This window comes from Cynara cardunculus (genome assembly GCF_001531365.2).
Source record: "Cynara cardunculus var. scolymus isolate 2C chromosome LG 5, CcrdV1, whole genome shotgun sequence".
Lineage (NCBI taxonomy): Eukaryota > Viridiplantae > Streptophyta > Magnoliopsida > Asterales > Asteraceae > Cynara > Cynara cardunculus.
The window spans coordinates 7,118,117-7,132,429 of record NC_037532.1 but is presented as its reverse complement, the minus strand read 5'-3'; the positions used below and the strand labels follow the sequence as shown (position 1 = coordinate 7,132,429).

General features: G+C 35.1%; 1 protein-coding gene across 1 annotated transcript; it reads right to left on the bottom strand.

Annotated features, from left to right (window-relative positions):
* Positions 1 to 2,776: 2,776 nt before the first annotated feature.
* LOC112513335 (villin-3-like) lies at positions 2,777 to 10,788 on the bottom strand. Its single transcript, XM_025119569.1, has 22 exons — positions 10,736 to 10,788; positions 10,143 to 10,242; positions 9,985 to 10,053; positions 9,439 to 9,675; positions 9,161 to 9,338; positions 8,339 to 8,471; positions 7,982 to 8,141; positions 7,668 to 7,809; positions 7,284 to 7,387; positions 7,023 to 7,181; positions 6,533 to 6,601; positions 6,229 to 6,297; positions 5,954 to 6,091; positions 5,256 to 5,384; positions 4,762 to 4,909; positions 4,623 to 4,633; positions 4,396 to 4,536; positions 3,824 to 3,949; positions 3,651 to 3,716; positions 3,351 to 3,558; positions 2,996 to 3,195; positions 2,777 to 2,890 (listed from the first exon to the last, which is right to left on the bottom strand). Exons 1-22 carry the CDS (start codon positions 10,786 to 10,788, stop codon positions 2,777 to 2,779), a joined length of 2,754 nt encoding a protein of 917 aa, XP_024975337.1.
* Positions 10,789 to 14,313: the final 3,525 nt, after the last annotated feature.

Below are 14,313 nucleotides of genomic sequence, written 5' to 3'. Positions count from 1 at the left end.
AAACGTTTACTCGAGTAAGCACTTATCAAGTCACATTACTTTACCGAATGAATATGACAATGACTAAAAATCTTACTTGGTAAAAGCGAATGCAAGAATCAAGAGTCTTACCCGGTAAGTGAGGGCGACAACTCTTTCCATGATTAGCGCTTACCGGGATAAATTGTTGCATATGATGCGTTTTGATGAATAAAATTTTACCCGATAAGCAAGCGATAGTATTGGATTTTACCAATAAATACTTACCAGATAAGAGTTTAAGTAAACGGGCCCTTAATTTTGATTTTTTTTTTAAAGGCACCTGATTCTATTAGGAACCAAGTCAACAAGGTAATATAACAAAAAGAAATATATACTTTCTGCAAGAACCAGAGAGAAATACAAAAAACAAGAGGCATCAGAGAGAGCAAATCAGCGAAAAACCGAGACAACTAATCAAGAACGCTTAAAATAGGACCACGCTTTATTAACCAACGAAATGATAAGAGTTGAATGTCAAAAAACAAATCCGATGGAGGAGGAACACTGTTAGAGAAAACCACTTTATTAAAGAAAGTTTAGATTGTGTACATAGAAGTCCAAAATACTGCCTAACACACTCTTTTTTGTTCAGAATGTTAAACCAACCATACATTTCATATGAACATCAATATAAACGAATATAGAATGAAAACCCCAGATCTATACAAGTATATAGCTAAGAACTCAAGAGAGAATCTAGAGTGAATGTGAACGAAAAGAATGAAGATTATGAACGGAAACCAGGTTGAAAACCCAATTTATATGAATTAGGAAATAGCAGAAATAGTCCTTAGAGAATTACAATTCTTGCTTTGCTACCCTTCAACTTCTCCAAAAAGTGAGGTGTGACCCCTTTACTTAAATCATCAACTTTAAGCCTTTAACAACTTCAACCCCTTAGCATAAAAGAAAATAACAAAATGTAAGACCGTAAAAAGACATATTTTAACACCCTCCCTCAATCTTGACTTTTGAATAAATCAGTTATTCGTAACTTAGAGCATAGATAGTTATGATGATTATACCAAGAGCCTTTGTAAAGATATCGGCAGATTGTTCAGAAGAAAGAATTTTTATAATTTTTAATAGACATTTACTAATGTTTTCTTTAATTTGATGAATATCTATTTCAATGTGTTTAATGTGTTCGTTAAAATCAGGGTTGTTAGCAATTTGAATAGCAGATTTATTATCACTATATAAAGATACAGGTAACAAATCTGAAACATTTAAGACTGTAAGAATTTTTAGAACCCATAAAACCTCACAAGCAGCAGAAGCCATGACTTTATATTCAGATTTTGCAGAAAAACGAGAAACAGTACTTTGTTTCTTGCTCTTCCAAGAAATCATGAAATTTCCTAGGAATAAACAAAACCCAGTTGCAGAACGCCTAGAAGAAAGACACTTACCCCAATCGGCATCGACAAAGGCAGTTAAAGAATTTTTTTTTATCTAGTAAACCTAACACCTTTACCTGAAAATAACTTTTAAGTACCTGAGAACTCTAAGAGCAAGATTTAGATGAGATAGTTTAGGTGAATGCATAAATTGACAAGAATATATATTAACAAGTTATACTTATGTAAATGTTATATAATATAGTAACAATATTATATAAATATACTCATTGGAACTCTTTCATTAGTGTCTTTAGAGATGACCTTCAGTCTCAAGCGGGATTCAATCGGTCCCTTTAAAACTGGGCTAGCCGGTCCCAACCATAAATCCTAGGGCCAATCGTATTAGGTCCTGATCCGGATTAAAAATATATATTTTTCAAAAGAAAAATTACATAAAAATGTTTTACATGTTTATATAGTTACGATTTTTGAAATTTAGTATTGAAATACACTTTAAATAATATATTTAAGTAGATATTATTTTAAAGAACTCGAAAAAAAATTAAAAAACCAATCCTATAAATAATTGATCACGGGCTGTGCCTTCAAACTCCATAAATTGTATAACAGGTCCTAGATCGTTGAGCCATAACTGGTTCCAATTAATTTTGGGTCCAGACCACTTTGGCCATCTCTATTTTTCATTGGTGGGTCACAAGCCCTTCAGTTCCACTTGAATCAGTCAAAGATTATGACCGTTTAATGTTGATCGCCTTTTCAAACGTTTCTTCCATTCCCACTATTCCATATATGCATTCGGTCAATCGTGTTAATTGTTCAATATCAATGCATTTTTCAAAGAAAATTGTACGGATGAAGGTGATTGTGACAAACAATGATGGAGGCCAATGGTACGAGAACCGATAAGCAACATTATTGAACAACACAATGATGGGGAATACATAGCGCCCCCACTGTACCCGTCCCACTGCTATCGCAATCACAGTGGATGTAAAACGTGTCTTAAAAGGCATGCATGGTGCCTGAAGTCGAACCCTAGACATACCATTTGTTCACGACCAACAGCTAAGGCCATATGGACCATTGGTGCCCAACATGTTAATGATGAATAACACGGCATACCAAAATTAAGAGGGCGAGAGAGACGACACATAATAAGTCTTTATCCATTATGTCATAGAATTTGAATACAAATGCATTACATTTGCAATATTGCACTACCTTCTTAGACTAGGAAGAAGGAGGCAGATTAATCACTCTTGGATACTATTTGCTATAATATCATCGTACCACGATCATGAAAAGAAACCGCAAAGAATCAAGGGTGGTGTTATTGATATATGTTGAAAAGGGTGGTGTTTATTACTTGGTTCGTTTCAGGAATTCGATTTCTAGAAGAGATCGACCTTTTTCTTGGTATTATCTTGCTTCCATTTTGGTAACTGATAGAACTCCTCTCTGCTCATCCCAAGCACAGACTCGAATTCTTCGACAGAAAGATAAGCCTGAAAGATCAAAAACTCTTATTCAGAATGAATGCTACAAGTTCAAACATTCATGAAGTGTTATGCAGAATGAATGCTAGATCTTCAGACATTCGAAAAGCTAACCTCTCTCCTCTTAAGATCAATTCCAGGAACTGGGTTCTCTGACTTAACCCTCACTTGTTCATAGGTGAAAGTGGATTGACTAGTTAATATACCATTTTCATCCTCCTCTATTGCTACCTTTGGTTCTGAATCATCTTCAATGGCCTCTGGAGCCGGCTCAGATGCCTCTTCAGCAGCTTCAGCTTCAGCTTCAGGGGCTTCTGCATGTTTCAAAGATTCATATATGAATGGAAATCAGATCAGAGGTTTATCTAGATAAAACTTAACTCAAATATCATGAATCTGATGTGGGAAAACATCAATTTTAATTTCAGTTATCATAATCTGAACCACAATAGATCAAAGTTTTGAATACCAGGTGAGCCGACAGGAGATGGTTCAGCGGATTTCTTCTTTTCATCAGTAAGAACTGATGATAAGGCAGCAACTGCAGCTCTTCTCTGTGAACCCTGACTCGGTCCTTTTGGAGAACCAGGACCTTTGCCGCCACCACCTGGTTTAAAAGCCGAGTTCAAGGCTGCCATGGCTGAAGCTCTTTGAGTTGGTCCACCACCTTGATTTCCCTGCCCATGTATTAATGTAGGAAGTAAGTAATTTCAATTGCAATTATTTTCAGCTAGCTTATCAGCTAGAATCAGTTAGAGAAGTGATTTACCTCTGCAGCAGCATGGCCTGCTCCAAACAACATCACGACCTTCTTTTCAAATGCATTCCCATGAATCTAGTTGCATTGAAAAATAAAAAAAATCAAGATCAACATAGAGAAAAGTAACTAGATATCAACCAAAACTGAAACTATGGATAGCCATATGTAACAAGAGTGCATACTAATGATTTTGCAGGTTCCCATGCGAAATATGTAGTGAAGAAGCAAGGTTCATTTCCCTCTGTAACTTTGTACAAGGGCACCCGTGGGGATAACCCATCCAGAGATCCAGCCCACTCTATGTATTTCTGAAATCAAATTCATAAAACATAAGATAAAGCGATACATCATCCTTGCAAAAATGCAATACAAACGCTAGGCCTTGAAGCTCCTCCACATAGGTCGCTAGTTCGAGTCTCCTCCCACTTGGGATTTTCCTGGCTGTTATGTTATCTCCAGGGCCATTGGGGATTTTCCTGACTGTTATCTTTAGGGCCGCTGGGGATTTTCCTGACTGTTATCTTTAGGGCCGCTGGGGATTTTCCTGACTGTTATCTTTAGGACCGCTGGGGATTTTCCTGACTGTTATCTTTAGGACCGCTGGGGATTTTTCTGACTGTTATCTTTAGGGCCACTGAGGATTTTCCCGGTTGTTATCTTCAGGGGACTATGAGATTAGTCGAAATGCATGCAAGCGGGTCCTAACACCCACGGTTACAAAAAAAGTACAATTTAACAATCACTAAACAAGTACCTGGCCAAGATCAAAAGCGCTTTTCTTCTCCTTTGAGTCTACCGCCTGACCAACCCAAACAAACACCTCAGCATGTGTATCTAATATCAAGATATCCTCTGGCAACAGGTCATCTTGATCAAAGTTGTAAACTTCTTCAATCTGTAATGCAAAGAAGAATCTTGATTTAGAATTTGATACCAAAATAAGTGGGCCAAGAACATATAACATCAGAACGTCATACGCACCTCAAACTTTCCTGGGATCCACAAAGCAACAAAAATGGTAACGAAAACTAGTTAGAGGGGTTAATCCACAATAACCATTTTTTATGGAATAAAACTGAAAATAACCTATGAAAGAACATATAAAATGAGATTGTGGAACCTTGAATGAGTGAGAATGCAAACAAGTGAGGATCTCGGAAAGTCTCCAGTGATACTTTGGTGCTTTTGAAATTTTGTTTCCCTCCAAGGGGTAACCAGAAACTTGCACTCTCAGTTCCTTCTTTTTGGTATTTCACTGCTATGCCAGGCTGAAAGATAGCATATAGGACACAAAAATTAACAAGAAAATATTGAATTTACACCAATGCTATGTTCGGCAAACTAACAGATAAGCTAGTTGTTGGTTGATAAGCTGAAAAGCTAGTTGTTGGCTAATAAGCTAGTAGTTAGCTTATAAACAAGTCATATTTGATAAAATCTAGCTGATAAGTTATATATGTTTAAAATAAAAATTAAAAAAATAAAAGGGGCATAACTGGAAAAAATGGAAAATCTTCAAAGAGTTAGCTTATGGCTTTTTTCAATAAGCTTAAAAATTGAGCTAGCTTATGGTTGCCAAACATGGCCTAAGAAGATTCGTTCCCAGAAGCATACCTTCAAATATTCAGCAATTTTGACAGCCCATTGTTGTTGCTCAAAAGTACTCTGGTTTCCTTGCCAGATATATACATGGGAACCGGTTTGTACAACAAAGCACTCATACGAATTCAAAGATGTTGACGCCTAAAAGACATAATTTATAAACATGTTTAAAAAATCCCTGATAAATTGAAGCATGAAACATGAATTATATCCTGCAAGTTAACACGGAAGCAATCTACAGATTCTTGAATTAAAATAAAAATCATTGCCCTCCATTACTCTATATGAATGACAGGCTATGATTTTCAAATTATCTCTTTTATTTATAACCAAAGGACGTGAGAATAGCACATCTGCAAAAATCAGAAGTTACTATGATATATTGTTCGTTTGTGACCCATCTCAAAGAGATCATGCATAAACATGTTAACTAGTCGAATGGATGCTTATATGATCACATGGTACAAACTTAATATGATGCAAGTTATACAAATGTGTATAGGGGGATCATGCAGGAACCACAAGAAGGTTGAAAGCACATGAGAACCAATCTTAAAGTATTGTTTCACATGAATTTGTGTCATCTAAGGCTAGGATTTAAGGCATTGTTTCACATGTATTTGTTTTTCATTGTGAAACAAATGATACATCTAAAAAAGTTTCACATTCTGAAACAAATACATGTTATGAAAGAGGATCATGGAGCATACCGTATCTACATGGAGTGCTTTATTATTATGCACTGCAGTTCCCACTATTCGAATTACGGCAGGACTATCTGGACTATAGGTTTCGTCATCCACTCCCTTGTCTGCAATGGAGTTTTTGTAACCGGAGCTTAATCCACCCTAAACCAAACCAAACAAACCCAGTAAATCCACACATTAGATAGGGTACGGGGGTAGGATCGCAGACCTTAACAGAATAACAAATATTCATATCTATAGCAAAGTGTTGAATTTTCATACAAATGTTATAGGAGTACCTTGAAGACAACCATAGGCTGAAAGATGGCAATTAATTGTGGTGGCTCTTTGTCTTGATATATACGGCCCTAAAGAAAAGGATACTATGTGTTAATTAAGCACAAGTTTGCTATCCCAAACCAAACCAAACCAAACCAAACCAAACCAAGCCAAACGAGCCCAGTATATCCCACCCGGAGGTGGGGTCTGGGAGGGGTAAGATATATGCAAACCTGACCTCTACCTCAAAGAGTAGAGCGGCTATTTCCGTAAAGACCCCCAACTTGTGAAAAAGTGCAACAAAAAATGGTTATGGTATGGTACCAGAACAGGTCTCCCCTTCAGAGAGTTGAACATCGATGTACTCAGCTTAGCAGCTGTTTGTTGGTCCTCCTGTTGGAGATCTAAACATATCATCTCTGAAGATCGATAATTCACATGAACTTAAATGCAATGAAAAAACAAAGATGTTGTTTAATGGTTTAAAGTTCGCCTAGTGATTCAAAAAATAGGATAGAATAAGTTTAATCAAATATGATTAACTTCAGGTAATTTCAGTGGAATCAACCATGAATAGAAACGTGTATTGATACCAAAACTCCGATTACAAATAGAAAGAATAGTGGGGATAAAATCTTTTAAGTTAACCAAACGAATTCAGCACCCACACGAAGGGTAATGTATGTAGACGTTACCTCCACCCCAAGGAGTAGAGAGGTGGTTTTTGTGAAGACCCCTAGCTTGTAAAAACGTTTTAAGAAAAATAATTTGCATCGTTTTAGTTCATATATAACCAAAATTGTTTTTGATTTACCTCAGTGCTGTCCTTCCCAATCCAGTAACACAGATAGAAATCCTCTTTCTTCTCTCTCGAATGATAAGTGTAAAGGACAATGTAGCAATCTCCACTATAAAATTTACCAATGTCCTCACTGGCTATTGGATTTTTAGCACCGCCATCGATAGACCATACCTAAAAGGCGAAAAGATTTAAAACTTGAATAACATACAAAGGAAAGAAGCCACGGAATCCATTTGACAAACAAATAAGTTCAGAAGAAGTTTGTGATTGAACCTCAAGTTTTCCATTTCCTTCAAGCAAAGGAGGAACTTCCTCAACAACAGGAGCAACAACCTTTGGTTGTCCTTTTTGGCCAACACCTTGTTGCTTCAACAGTGCTAGAAAACAGAAAATAGGAAGATGATTGATATTCATGATGAATAATATCAAATTCTCCCCCAAGCATTGCATGGGACAGGTTCATTTGTTAACCATAAATATTTTGAGAAACGCTAGAACCAACAATTTATGAATTATTCATTATGAATGTCCTGAATAATGAAAATGCATGATATTCATAAATATTTTGGGATATTCATTCTGAATAATTCATACTGAGGGTTCTCAAACTATTTACACATCCTAAATGAATTTATTGCTTATAAAGAATTGCTTTACCTGACACTTTTCCTCTATTCTCCTCGACAGGTGCACTTGATGGCCAGGACTCAAAGTTAGATTTGAATGAATGTGTCTCATAACCTTGAATTAGTCGGGTCACTTGGGTCGCTTTAGGCCGATTATGAGCAGTGATAAACTCCTACAAATGGTTTAGAGGTGAGAATTAGTAACTAGTAAGAAGTCTTCCACTCTACTCTTCAAGGTAGAGGTCAAGTCAGCATACATCCCACCCTCCCAGACCCCACCTCCAGGTGGGACATATTGGGTTTGTTTTCTGGTAAAAAGAAGAAGATGTAAAAACCAAGGCCTACCTCAGCAGCCTTTGATGCAGCTTTCCTATCATCCACAGATGTAGCTCGACCAACCCAAATAAACACCTCCGATCCACAGTCCATTAGATAACATTTGTCATTTTCCAAAGCCGATTTTGTGATTTCTTCAATTTGATCCTTAACCTCGCCTCCAGCAATGCTGAAAAAGAGGCAATAAACCATATCCTCAATGTAGAAAAGCTCAACTTACAAAAGGTTCTAATGTGGAAAGATAAACAAGATCCTCAATATAGCATGTATGGCAAAAAGAAAACAACAAGCTTGATACCTCAATGTAACATGTACGGCGAAGAAAAAAGCAATAAACTTGAAGCATACAGAAAAAAAGACTCGTACTTATAAAGTTTGGCAGGAGTCCTATCTGGAATTATATCATCTTCACTTGCGACCTTTTTGCCAATAGGAGCAAACCCACCAAAGATAACCCAGAATTCACCTGAGTCCCCCTCAGCTTGAAGTTTTCCATCATCTGAAATGTGTTATAAAAAGAAATATCAGAAAACAGTCGATGAGAAACTAAAAACTAGGCATATGTCAGTATCAATCTAATGATGTTGTAAATGTTAGTTCCCTGTATCTTAATAGCTATCAACCCAAACTCCATGCATCAACTCACTTTATAGCTCTCAACCATCACCAGTCCACTAATGACCATTTTGGAAGAGTGTCTAATGAGCAGAACTGTTCAGACAGATAGGATTCATTTGATCCCTGGATTATGACTGGATTTTTCAGGCTCCACATTACATGCTAGGTTGGCCAAAAGCATCCTCATCTTGGTTATTCTCAAACTTCCACATCCAAAATTCTGCCTTTTGAATCTTTACAACTAGAAATTGCAATTCATTCCAATGTATCAGCTTTGAGAAACAGAAGAAAATGAGAGGGAAGACCATGAAATGTTAAAAGGTTTGTGTGTCTATATCTTCCTTACTCTTCCATTTTTTCTTCTCAATAAATAGCTTATGTTAAATTGGAAGTAATTTATATGTTCAAATCTACACAGATCCAGTATTTGTCAGAATCGGAAATTATCTAATACATAAAAAAACAAACAACAATGCATAAAAGATTCATGTAAAGTAACTGTAAATGAACCATCTAACAGAAGAGAAATGAAGGATTTTGAAAAATGAAATTGTATCAACATATGCCTACCAACAATCGCAACATTGCATGTCCCATCATGATATTTGTCCTTCAAGAACTGAATGACCTCCAACGCTTTGGCCCTTTCTTGAATATTTGAGTTTGCCCCATTGAATTGGAAGATCTTGTCTTTGGTGTCCAAGATAAATACATCATCGTGATTCAGCACTGATCGAGAGAATGGGACCTGAAAAGAACAAAAAATCATTCTCACGTACATAAATGCATGGACATAAGTTAAAAAGTAAATTTAAACATCTTCTTCAGACTTATGTTGAGCTCAGGACCTGCTTCAAATGGACAACTCGTTTTCCTTTACATGTGTACAGTCTTGTTTCAAACTCTTCTTCTTCAGGTTTCTTGAATCCAGTTGCAACACCACCCTCAAGTGGTATGATACATGGTTTAAAGTATGACAAGAATTTATCAGATTCATGATTTTGAATCTCTCTATGCTGCACTGCACGCCCACCAAGAACAGCATCAAGCTCCACTGTTTTTATTGCGGCTGTTCCAGCTTCATCCTAATTTATGTCATGAGTTACCACATTTAGTTAACCACTTGACCATAATATATATAGTTTCTCCATCCCAAAATTATTGAATGCTTTGCTTAATACACAAATATGGATACTATATATACATGATATAAACACACAAGTACAGGTTTATTCGAGAAAAGTAATATTTTGAGAACCATGAGAACCAACTATTTATGAGTTATTCATGATAAATATCATGAATAATTCATGAATATTTGATCCTGGCGATTTCCTAAATGAAATTTACCCTAAACACATATAAGTGTATATATAACTTTTAGCATGCTAGACCTGGCTAGTATCTTTTCCCAACCAGAAGTGAATGTCATACGAGTAAGCACCTCCCCTGCCAGCAGAAGTCTGCAAATACATAAACTGTTAGTGACAAAATTATTCCATTAAAATAGAAATACATGACAGGAAACCACGGCACGAAAGGTCATAAGCACCTGCAAGACAATGTAGGAATCCCCAGAGTAGAATCTCCCATACTCAGATTTTGGATAAGGTACCGGCTGAAAGTTTTCAATTCTCCATATTTGGGTCCCTCTAAAATGTGTTAATTGAAAAATCTAATAACAAATGAAAATGAACCATAAATGCATATCATGATGAATCACCTACATTCTTTAAACTAGGTGTGGGAATATCTGGAACCCCATTAGATTACTCTCCAAAAGAGCCTTTAAGGAGAGAAGGGAGATTCCTACGTATATTGAAGAGAAATGATCCAAGTCCAGCCAATGTGGGATTGCAACACACCCCCTCCAAAGGATAGTAGATGGGCATAGATTAGTGGTTGACCTATAGAGGGGGCTAGATGGGCACAAATTGTCCTGAGAATATGTGGAACCCTGGTAGATTACTCTCCAAAAGAGCCTTTATGTCGAGAAGAAAGATTCCGACATATATTAAAGGGAAATGGTCCAAGTCTAACCAATATGAGACTCCAATAGTCGGCAACATGATAAATCTGTAGTATCTACTATCTACAACTGGACAACACTTATAATTTATCTAATACGAATTCCGGTGAGGATACGGTTTCTGACCAACTCCATGGAACGCAGGCTCGAGATTTTTTGTTGCAGCCATGGTGTTGAATCCTGGCTTGTAACTTCTTTAGATTATGATAGAGGAAAAAACCATCCAAATTTCCCACTATGCAATCTCTATCTAAACCACTTCAAAATTCAACGAAAGCAAACATAAATTAGAATAAAAATCAGTACAAACTTGAAAACCTAATGATAGACAACACAGATTTTCAATTTGTTTGCAGTTCCCAAAAGGGTAAAAATAAATCATCTTCTCTGATCCCAAAATTAATGGCCTTCTCACAAATTTCTTTTAAAGGTTTCAGAATATCATGACCATGCACAAGAATGCCACTAATAAAATTGTCGTTTATGATTATTGAGCAACATAATAACCATAAAATTAGATGGATTGTTAATACGGGTTACAATTAGAATCTAAATAAGATCAAAAAACAATAACAATGTAAACTCAAGATCAATCAATTGAAAAGAGAACATACCTAGGGTTTGATCCCTATAAAAACGGTTCTTGGAGATGAAAATGAGAGCAGAGAAATGGAGATCTGAAGAAGGGTATATAGTTTTAGAGAGGAATGAATGATGATGATTATGATCAAGGAAGGGAGTCTCGATGAAAAAAAATGGTGAAATCAAGAGTGGCAATGGCCCTGCTATCTTTTCGTTTGAATTTCCTCTCTTCTTGGTTCCATTAATTTTTTCTATTTTTGCAAATGCAATTGCCATCTGTAAATCGGTGATTCGATCTTGAAGAAGGAAATGGTCTTCGAAACGAAGAACTTGAATCTCCCGGCCTTTTGAACACCAGTCATTTTTCCGACTAAATTTTAAAATGTGATTTTTTTTCTGTTTTAGTCCCTGTGATTTGTTAAAATTTGCAAATTTTGTTCATATTTTTTTTGAAATTACAGTTTTTGTCCTTGAGTTTTGTAATTCATTGTTGTTTTCATCTTTAAACTAACTCCATCTATTGGTTTACCGTTAAGTATGAAATACAGAAATAGCAATAAATTATGAATTACATGGATGAAAACAACAATAAATTATCTATACTATATTACAAAGCATTTGACAAAAACTTTTAAAAACCATTTTTTATGCATGAAGTATTGTATATTAATGCATATTACTTAAAATTCAATATTACAAGTAAATTGTGCATAAGTACAACTTATTAAAGCTTCATGTTTGAATTCGTGTAACTAACTGCGGATAAACATCTCATTTTACAATATAAAAAATTTAATATATAATTAGGATAATTATCAAGTTCTAACAAAATATTTAATTATTATATTTATAAGAAAAATTATATTGTTAAACCAAATATAAATTACTTCGTTATTGAACCTAAATTAAATTATAGTAAAAAAATAAATTAAAAAATTACACAAAAAATATGAATTTTAAATAGTTAATTTGATACTAATATCGATATAGAATAAAATGAAATATTAAAATCAAGATGTATCTCGCTGCATTGCGCGAGTACCCTTCTAGTAAATCATAAATACGAAAACCATAATTTTAAAAACACAAGAACGATAATAAAAATTCTTAAACCACAAAGACTAAAGACATAGTTTATTCTTTTTTATATGATAAATTATACGATATATGAAATAATAAATGGTTTTCACGATAATATTTTGTTATAATGTGATCAGTTTTTCCGTGTGTCAATTACAATGACAAATTTATGACATGATTTTTTGTGACGTAAATTTGAACATGTTCATTTTGTAATTTTTCCAGAGTGTTTGAGCGTAGAAAGGTGTTTACGGTGATGTATTAAAGTTTGTTGTTTATTAAATAAATTATAACAATCTTAAGTTAATCTTGAGTTGTTATACGACAATGGTTCAAAAACGAGCATTGTGTTGTTTGTCTATTGACCGGATAAGAGCACGATATTTAGGATTAGTAAGCAGTAATTAAAAATGCTTGATATTTGAGCGACTTCTAATTGAAACACATACCAAGTGAACCCCTTTCTTACTGGGTTAGCATATAAATCGTTAGGGTATGAAGAAAGTCATCTAATCCAATTAGAATAAACCGACCATTATTGGATATCCAGTTGTATTTGAATTGAATCAGATCCAAATTGCACCAGTTATCCAGTGTTGATTGGATTGAATCGCATGACAAAATCCAGCATCCAATGGATGATAGGATCAACTTATATTAACTGGAATTTAACCGAAGGACACTCCTATTGGTCAACGTATCTGTTAGTCAAATATAATTGATAAGTAACATCTATTCTTACCGGGTAAGCACCTCTTACCTAATAAGACGAGCAATATATAGTAAACAACCTTTAGGGGTTAAGGGGTAAATTCAATGGAACCGGAATGACCAATTTCGTTGACCTAAGTCGAAATGTGTTCCAGAATATAACGTGTCGATTTTCTAGAATACTACGATTCTAACAGATAATTGAATTGTGTCAAATTTAAGTTTATACCTGAACTGTCGAGCTAGCCATGACTTTTTGTGTTATTTCTAGAAGCTTTATCTCTGTTATCTTCTGAAATTTTAAACACCAAAACTTCAATAAATAGTTCGCGGATTAAGTTACAAAGTAATGAAAATTAATTATAATCATAATGGAAACGAAACAACAGTTACAAGAGTTATTACAACCCTTAATTCCCCATTTACTACTAATTAATTTTCAAAAATAGGAATGAATTTTCATTCCTCGCTTTTAATGACAGTCCGAGCTGCAAAGTCTAACTTTTTCAGAGAACTCTTGTTTTCCATTCTAACAGATAGCCTTTGTGGTAGATAATTTTCTGATGATCATTTGGAATCTCTGGTATCAATGCAATGATGTGCTTTGATATGATGGTTTGGTGAATCCTGAAACGTTGGTGAAAAGAGCAACGAGTGTCCACTCGAATTGGATAAAGATGGATGGTTGTGGGATCGAACTGTAGCAGCTCCAACTCAAAATTGCTTGCACCTTTGGCATTACCCACCGAATGATTAATATTGATGTGCCCTCTTCCTACACGATGCTAAGGCTGGAATTCATGATTCGAGATGCTCAAGGTGTGGTCTTCTGCTAGGACGAAGTCTATCTCTGGATTACCGCCTGTTACTGAGTGTGAAAGCTTTGACTCTTCTTAATGCCATGTTGTGGGCTGCCGAGTTGGGCTTGCAACCGGTTATCTTTGAAACCGAATAAACGTTGTTGATGCGATCACCTCCATGGAAGATGATGACTCGGAATTTAGGGATATCATTGGTTGTATTCGTGTCACTATATGCCATCATGCCTTTTCTTGATTAATGCTATGTTTGGTAACCAGCTGATAAGTTAGTTGATGGATGATAAACTAGCTGATTAATAAATTATGTTTGACAAAAACTAGCTTATAAGCATAAAAAATGACCAAAACGTGCATCTTGAAAAAATAACAAATTACAAATATTTCATAATATAATTCAAATAAATTTCTAATAATAAAACTAAAACAGATGTCTAATAATATAACATGTTAATTAATATAAACAAAATATTAAGAAAAATTTAATAATATAATAATGTTAA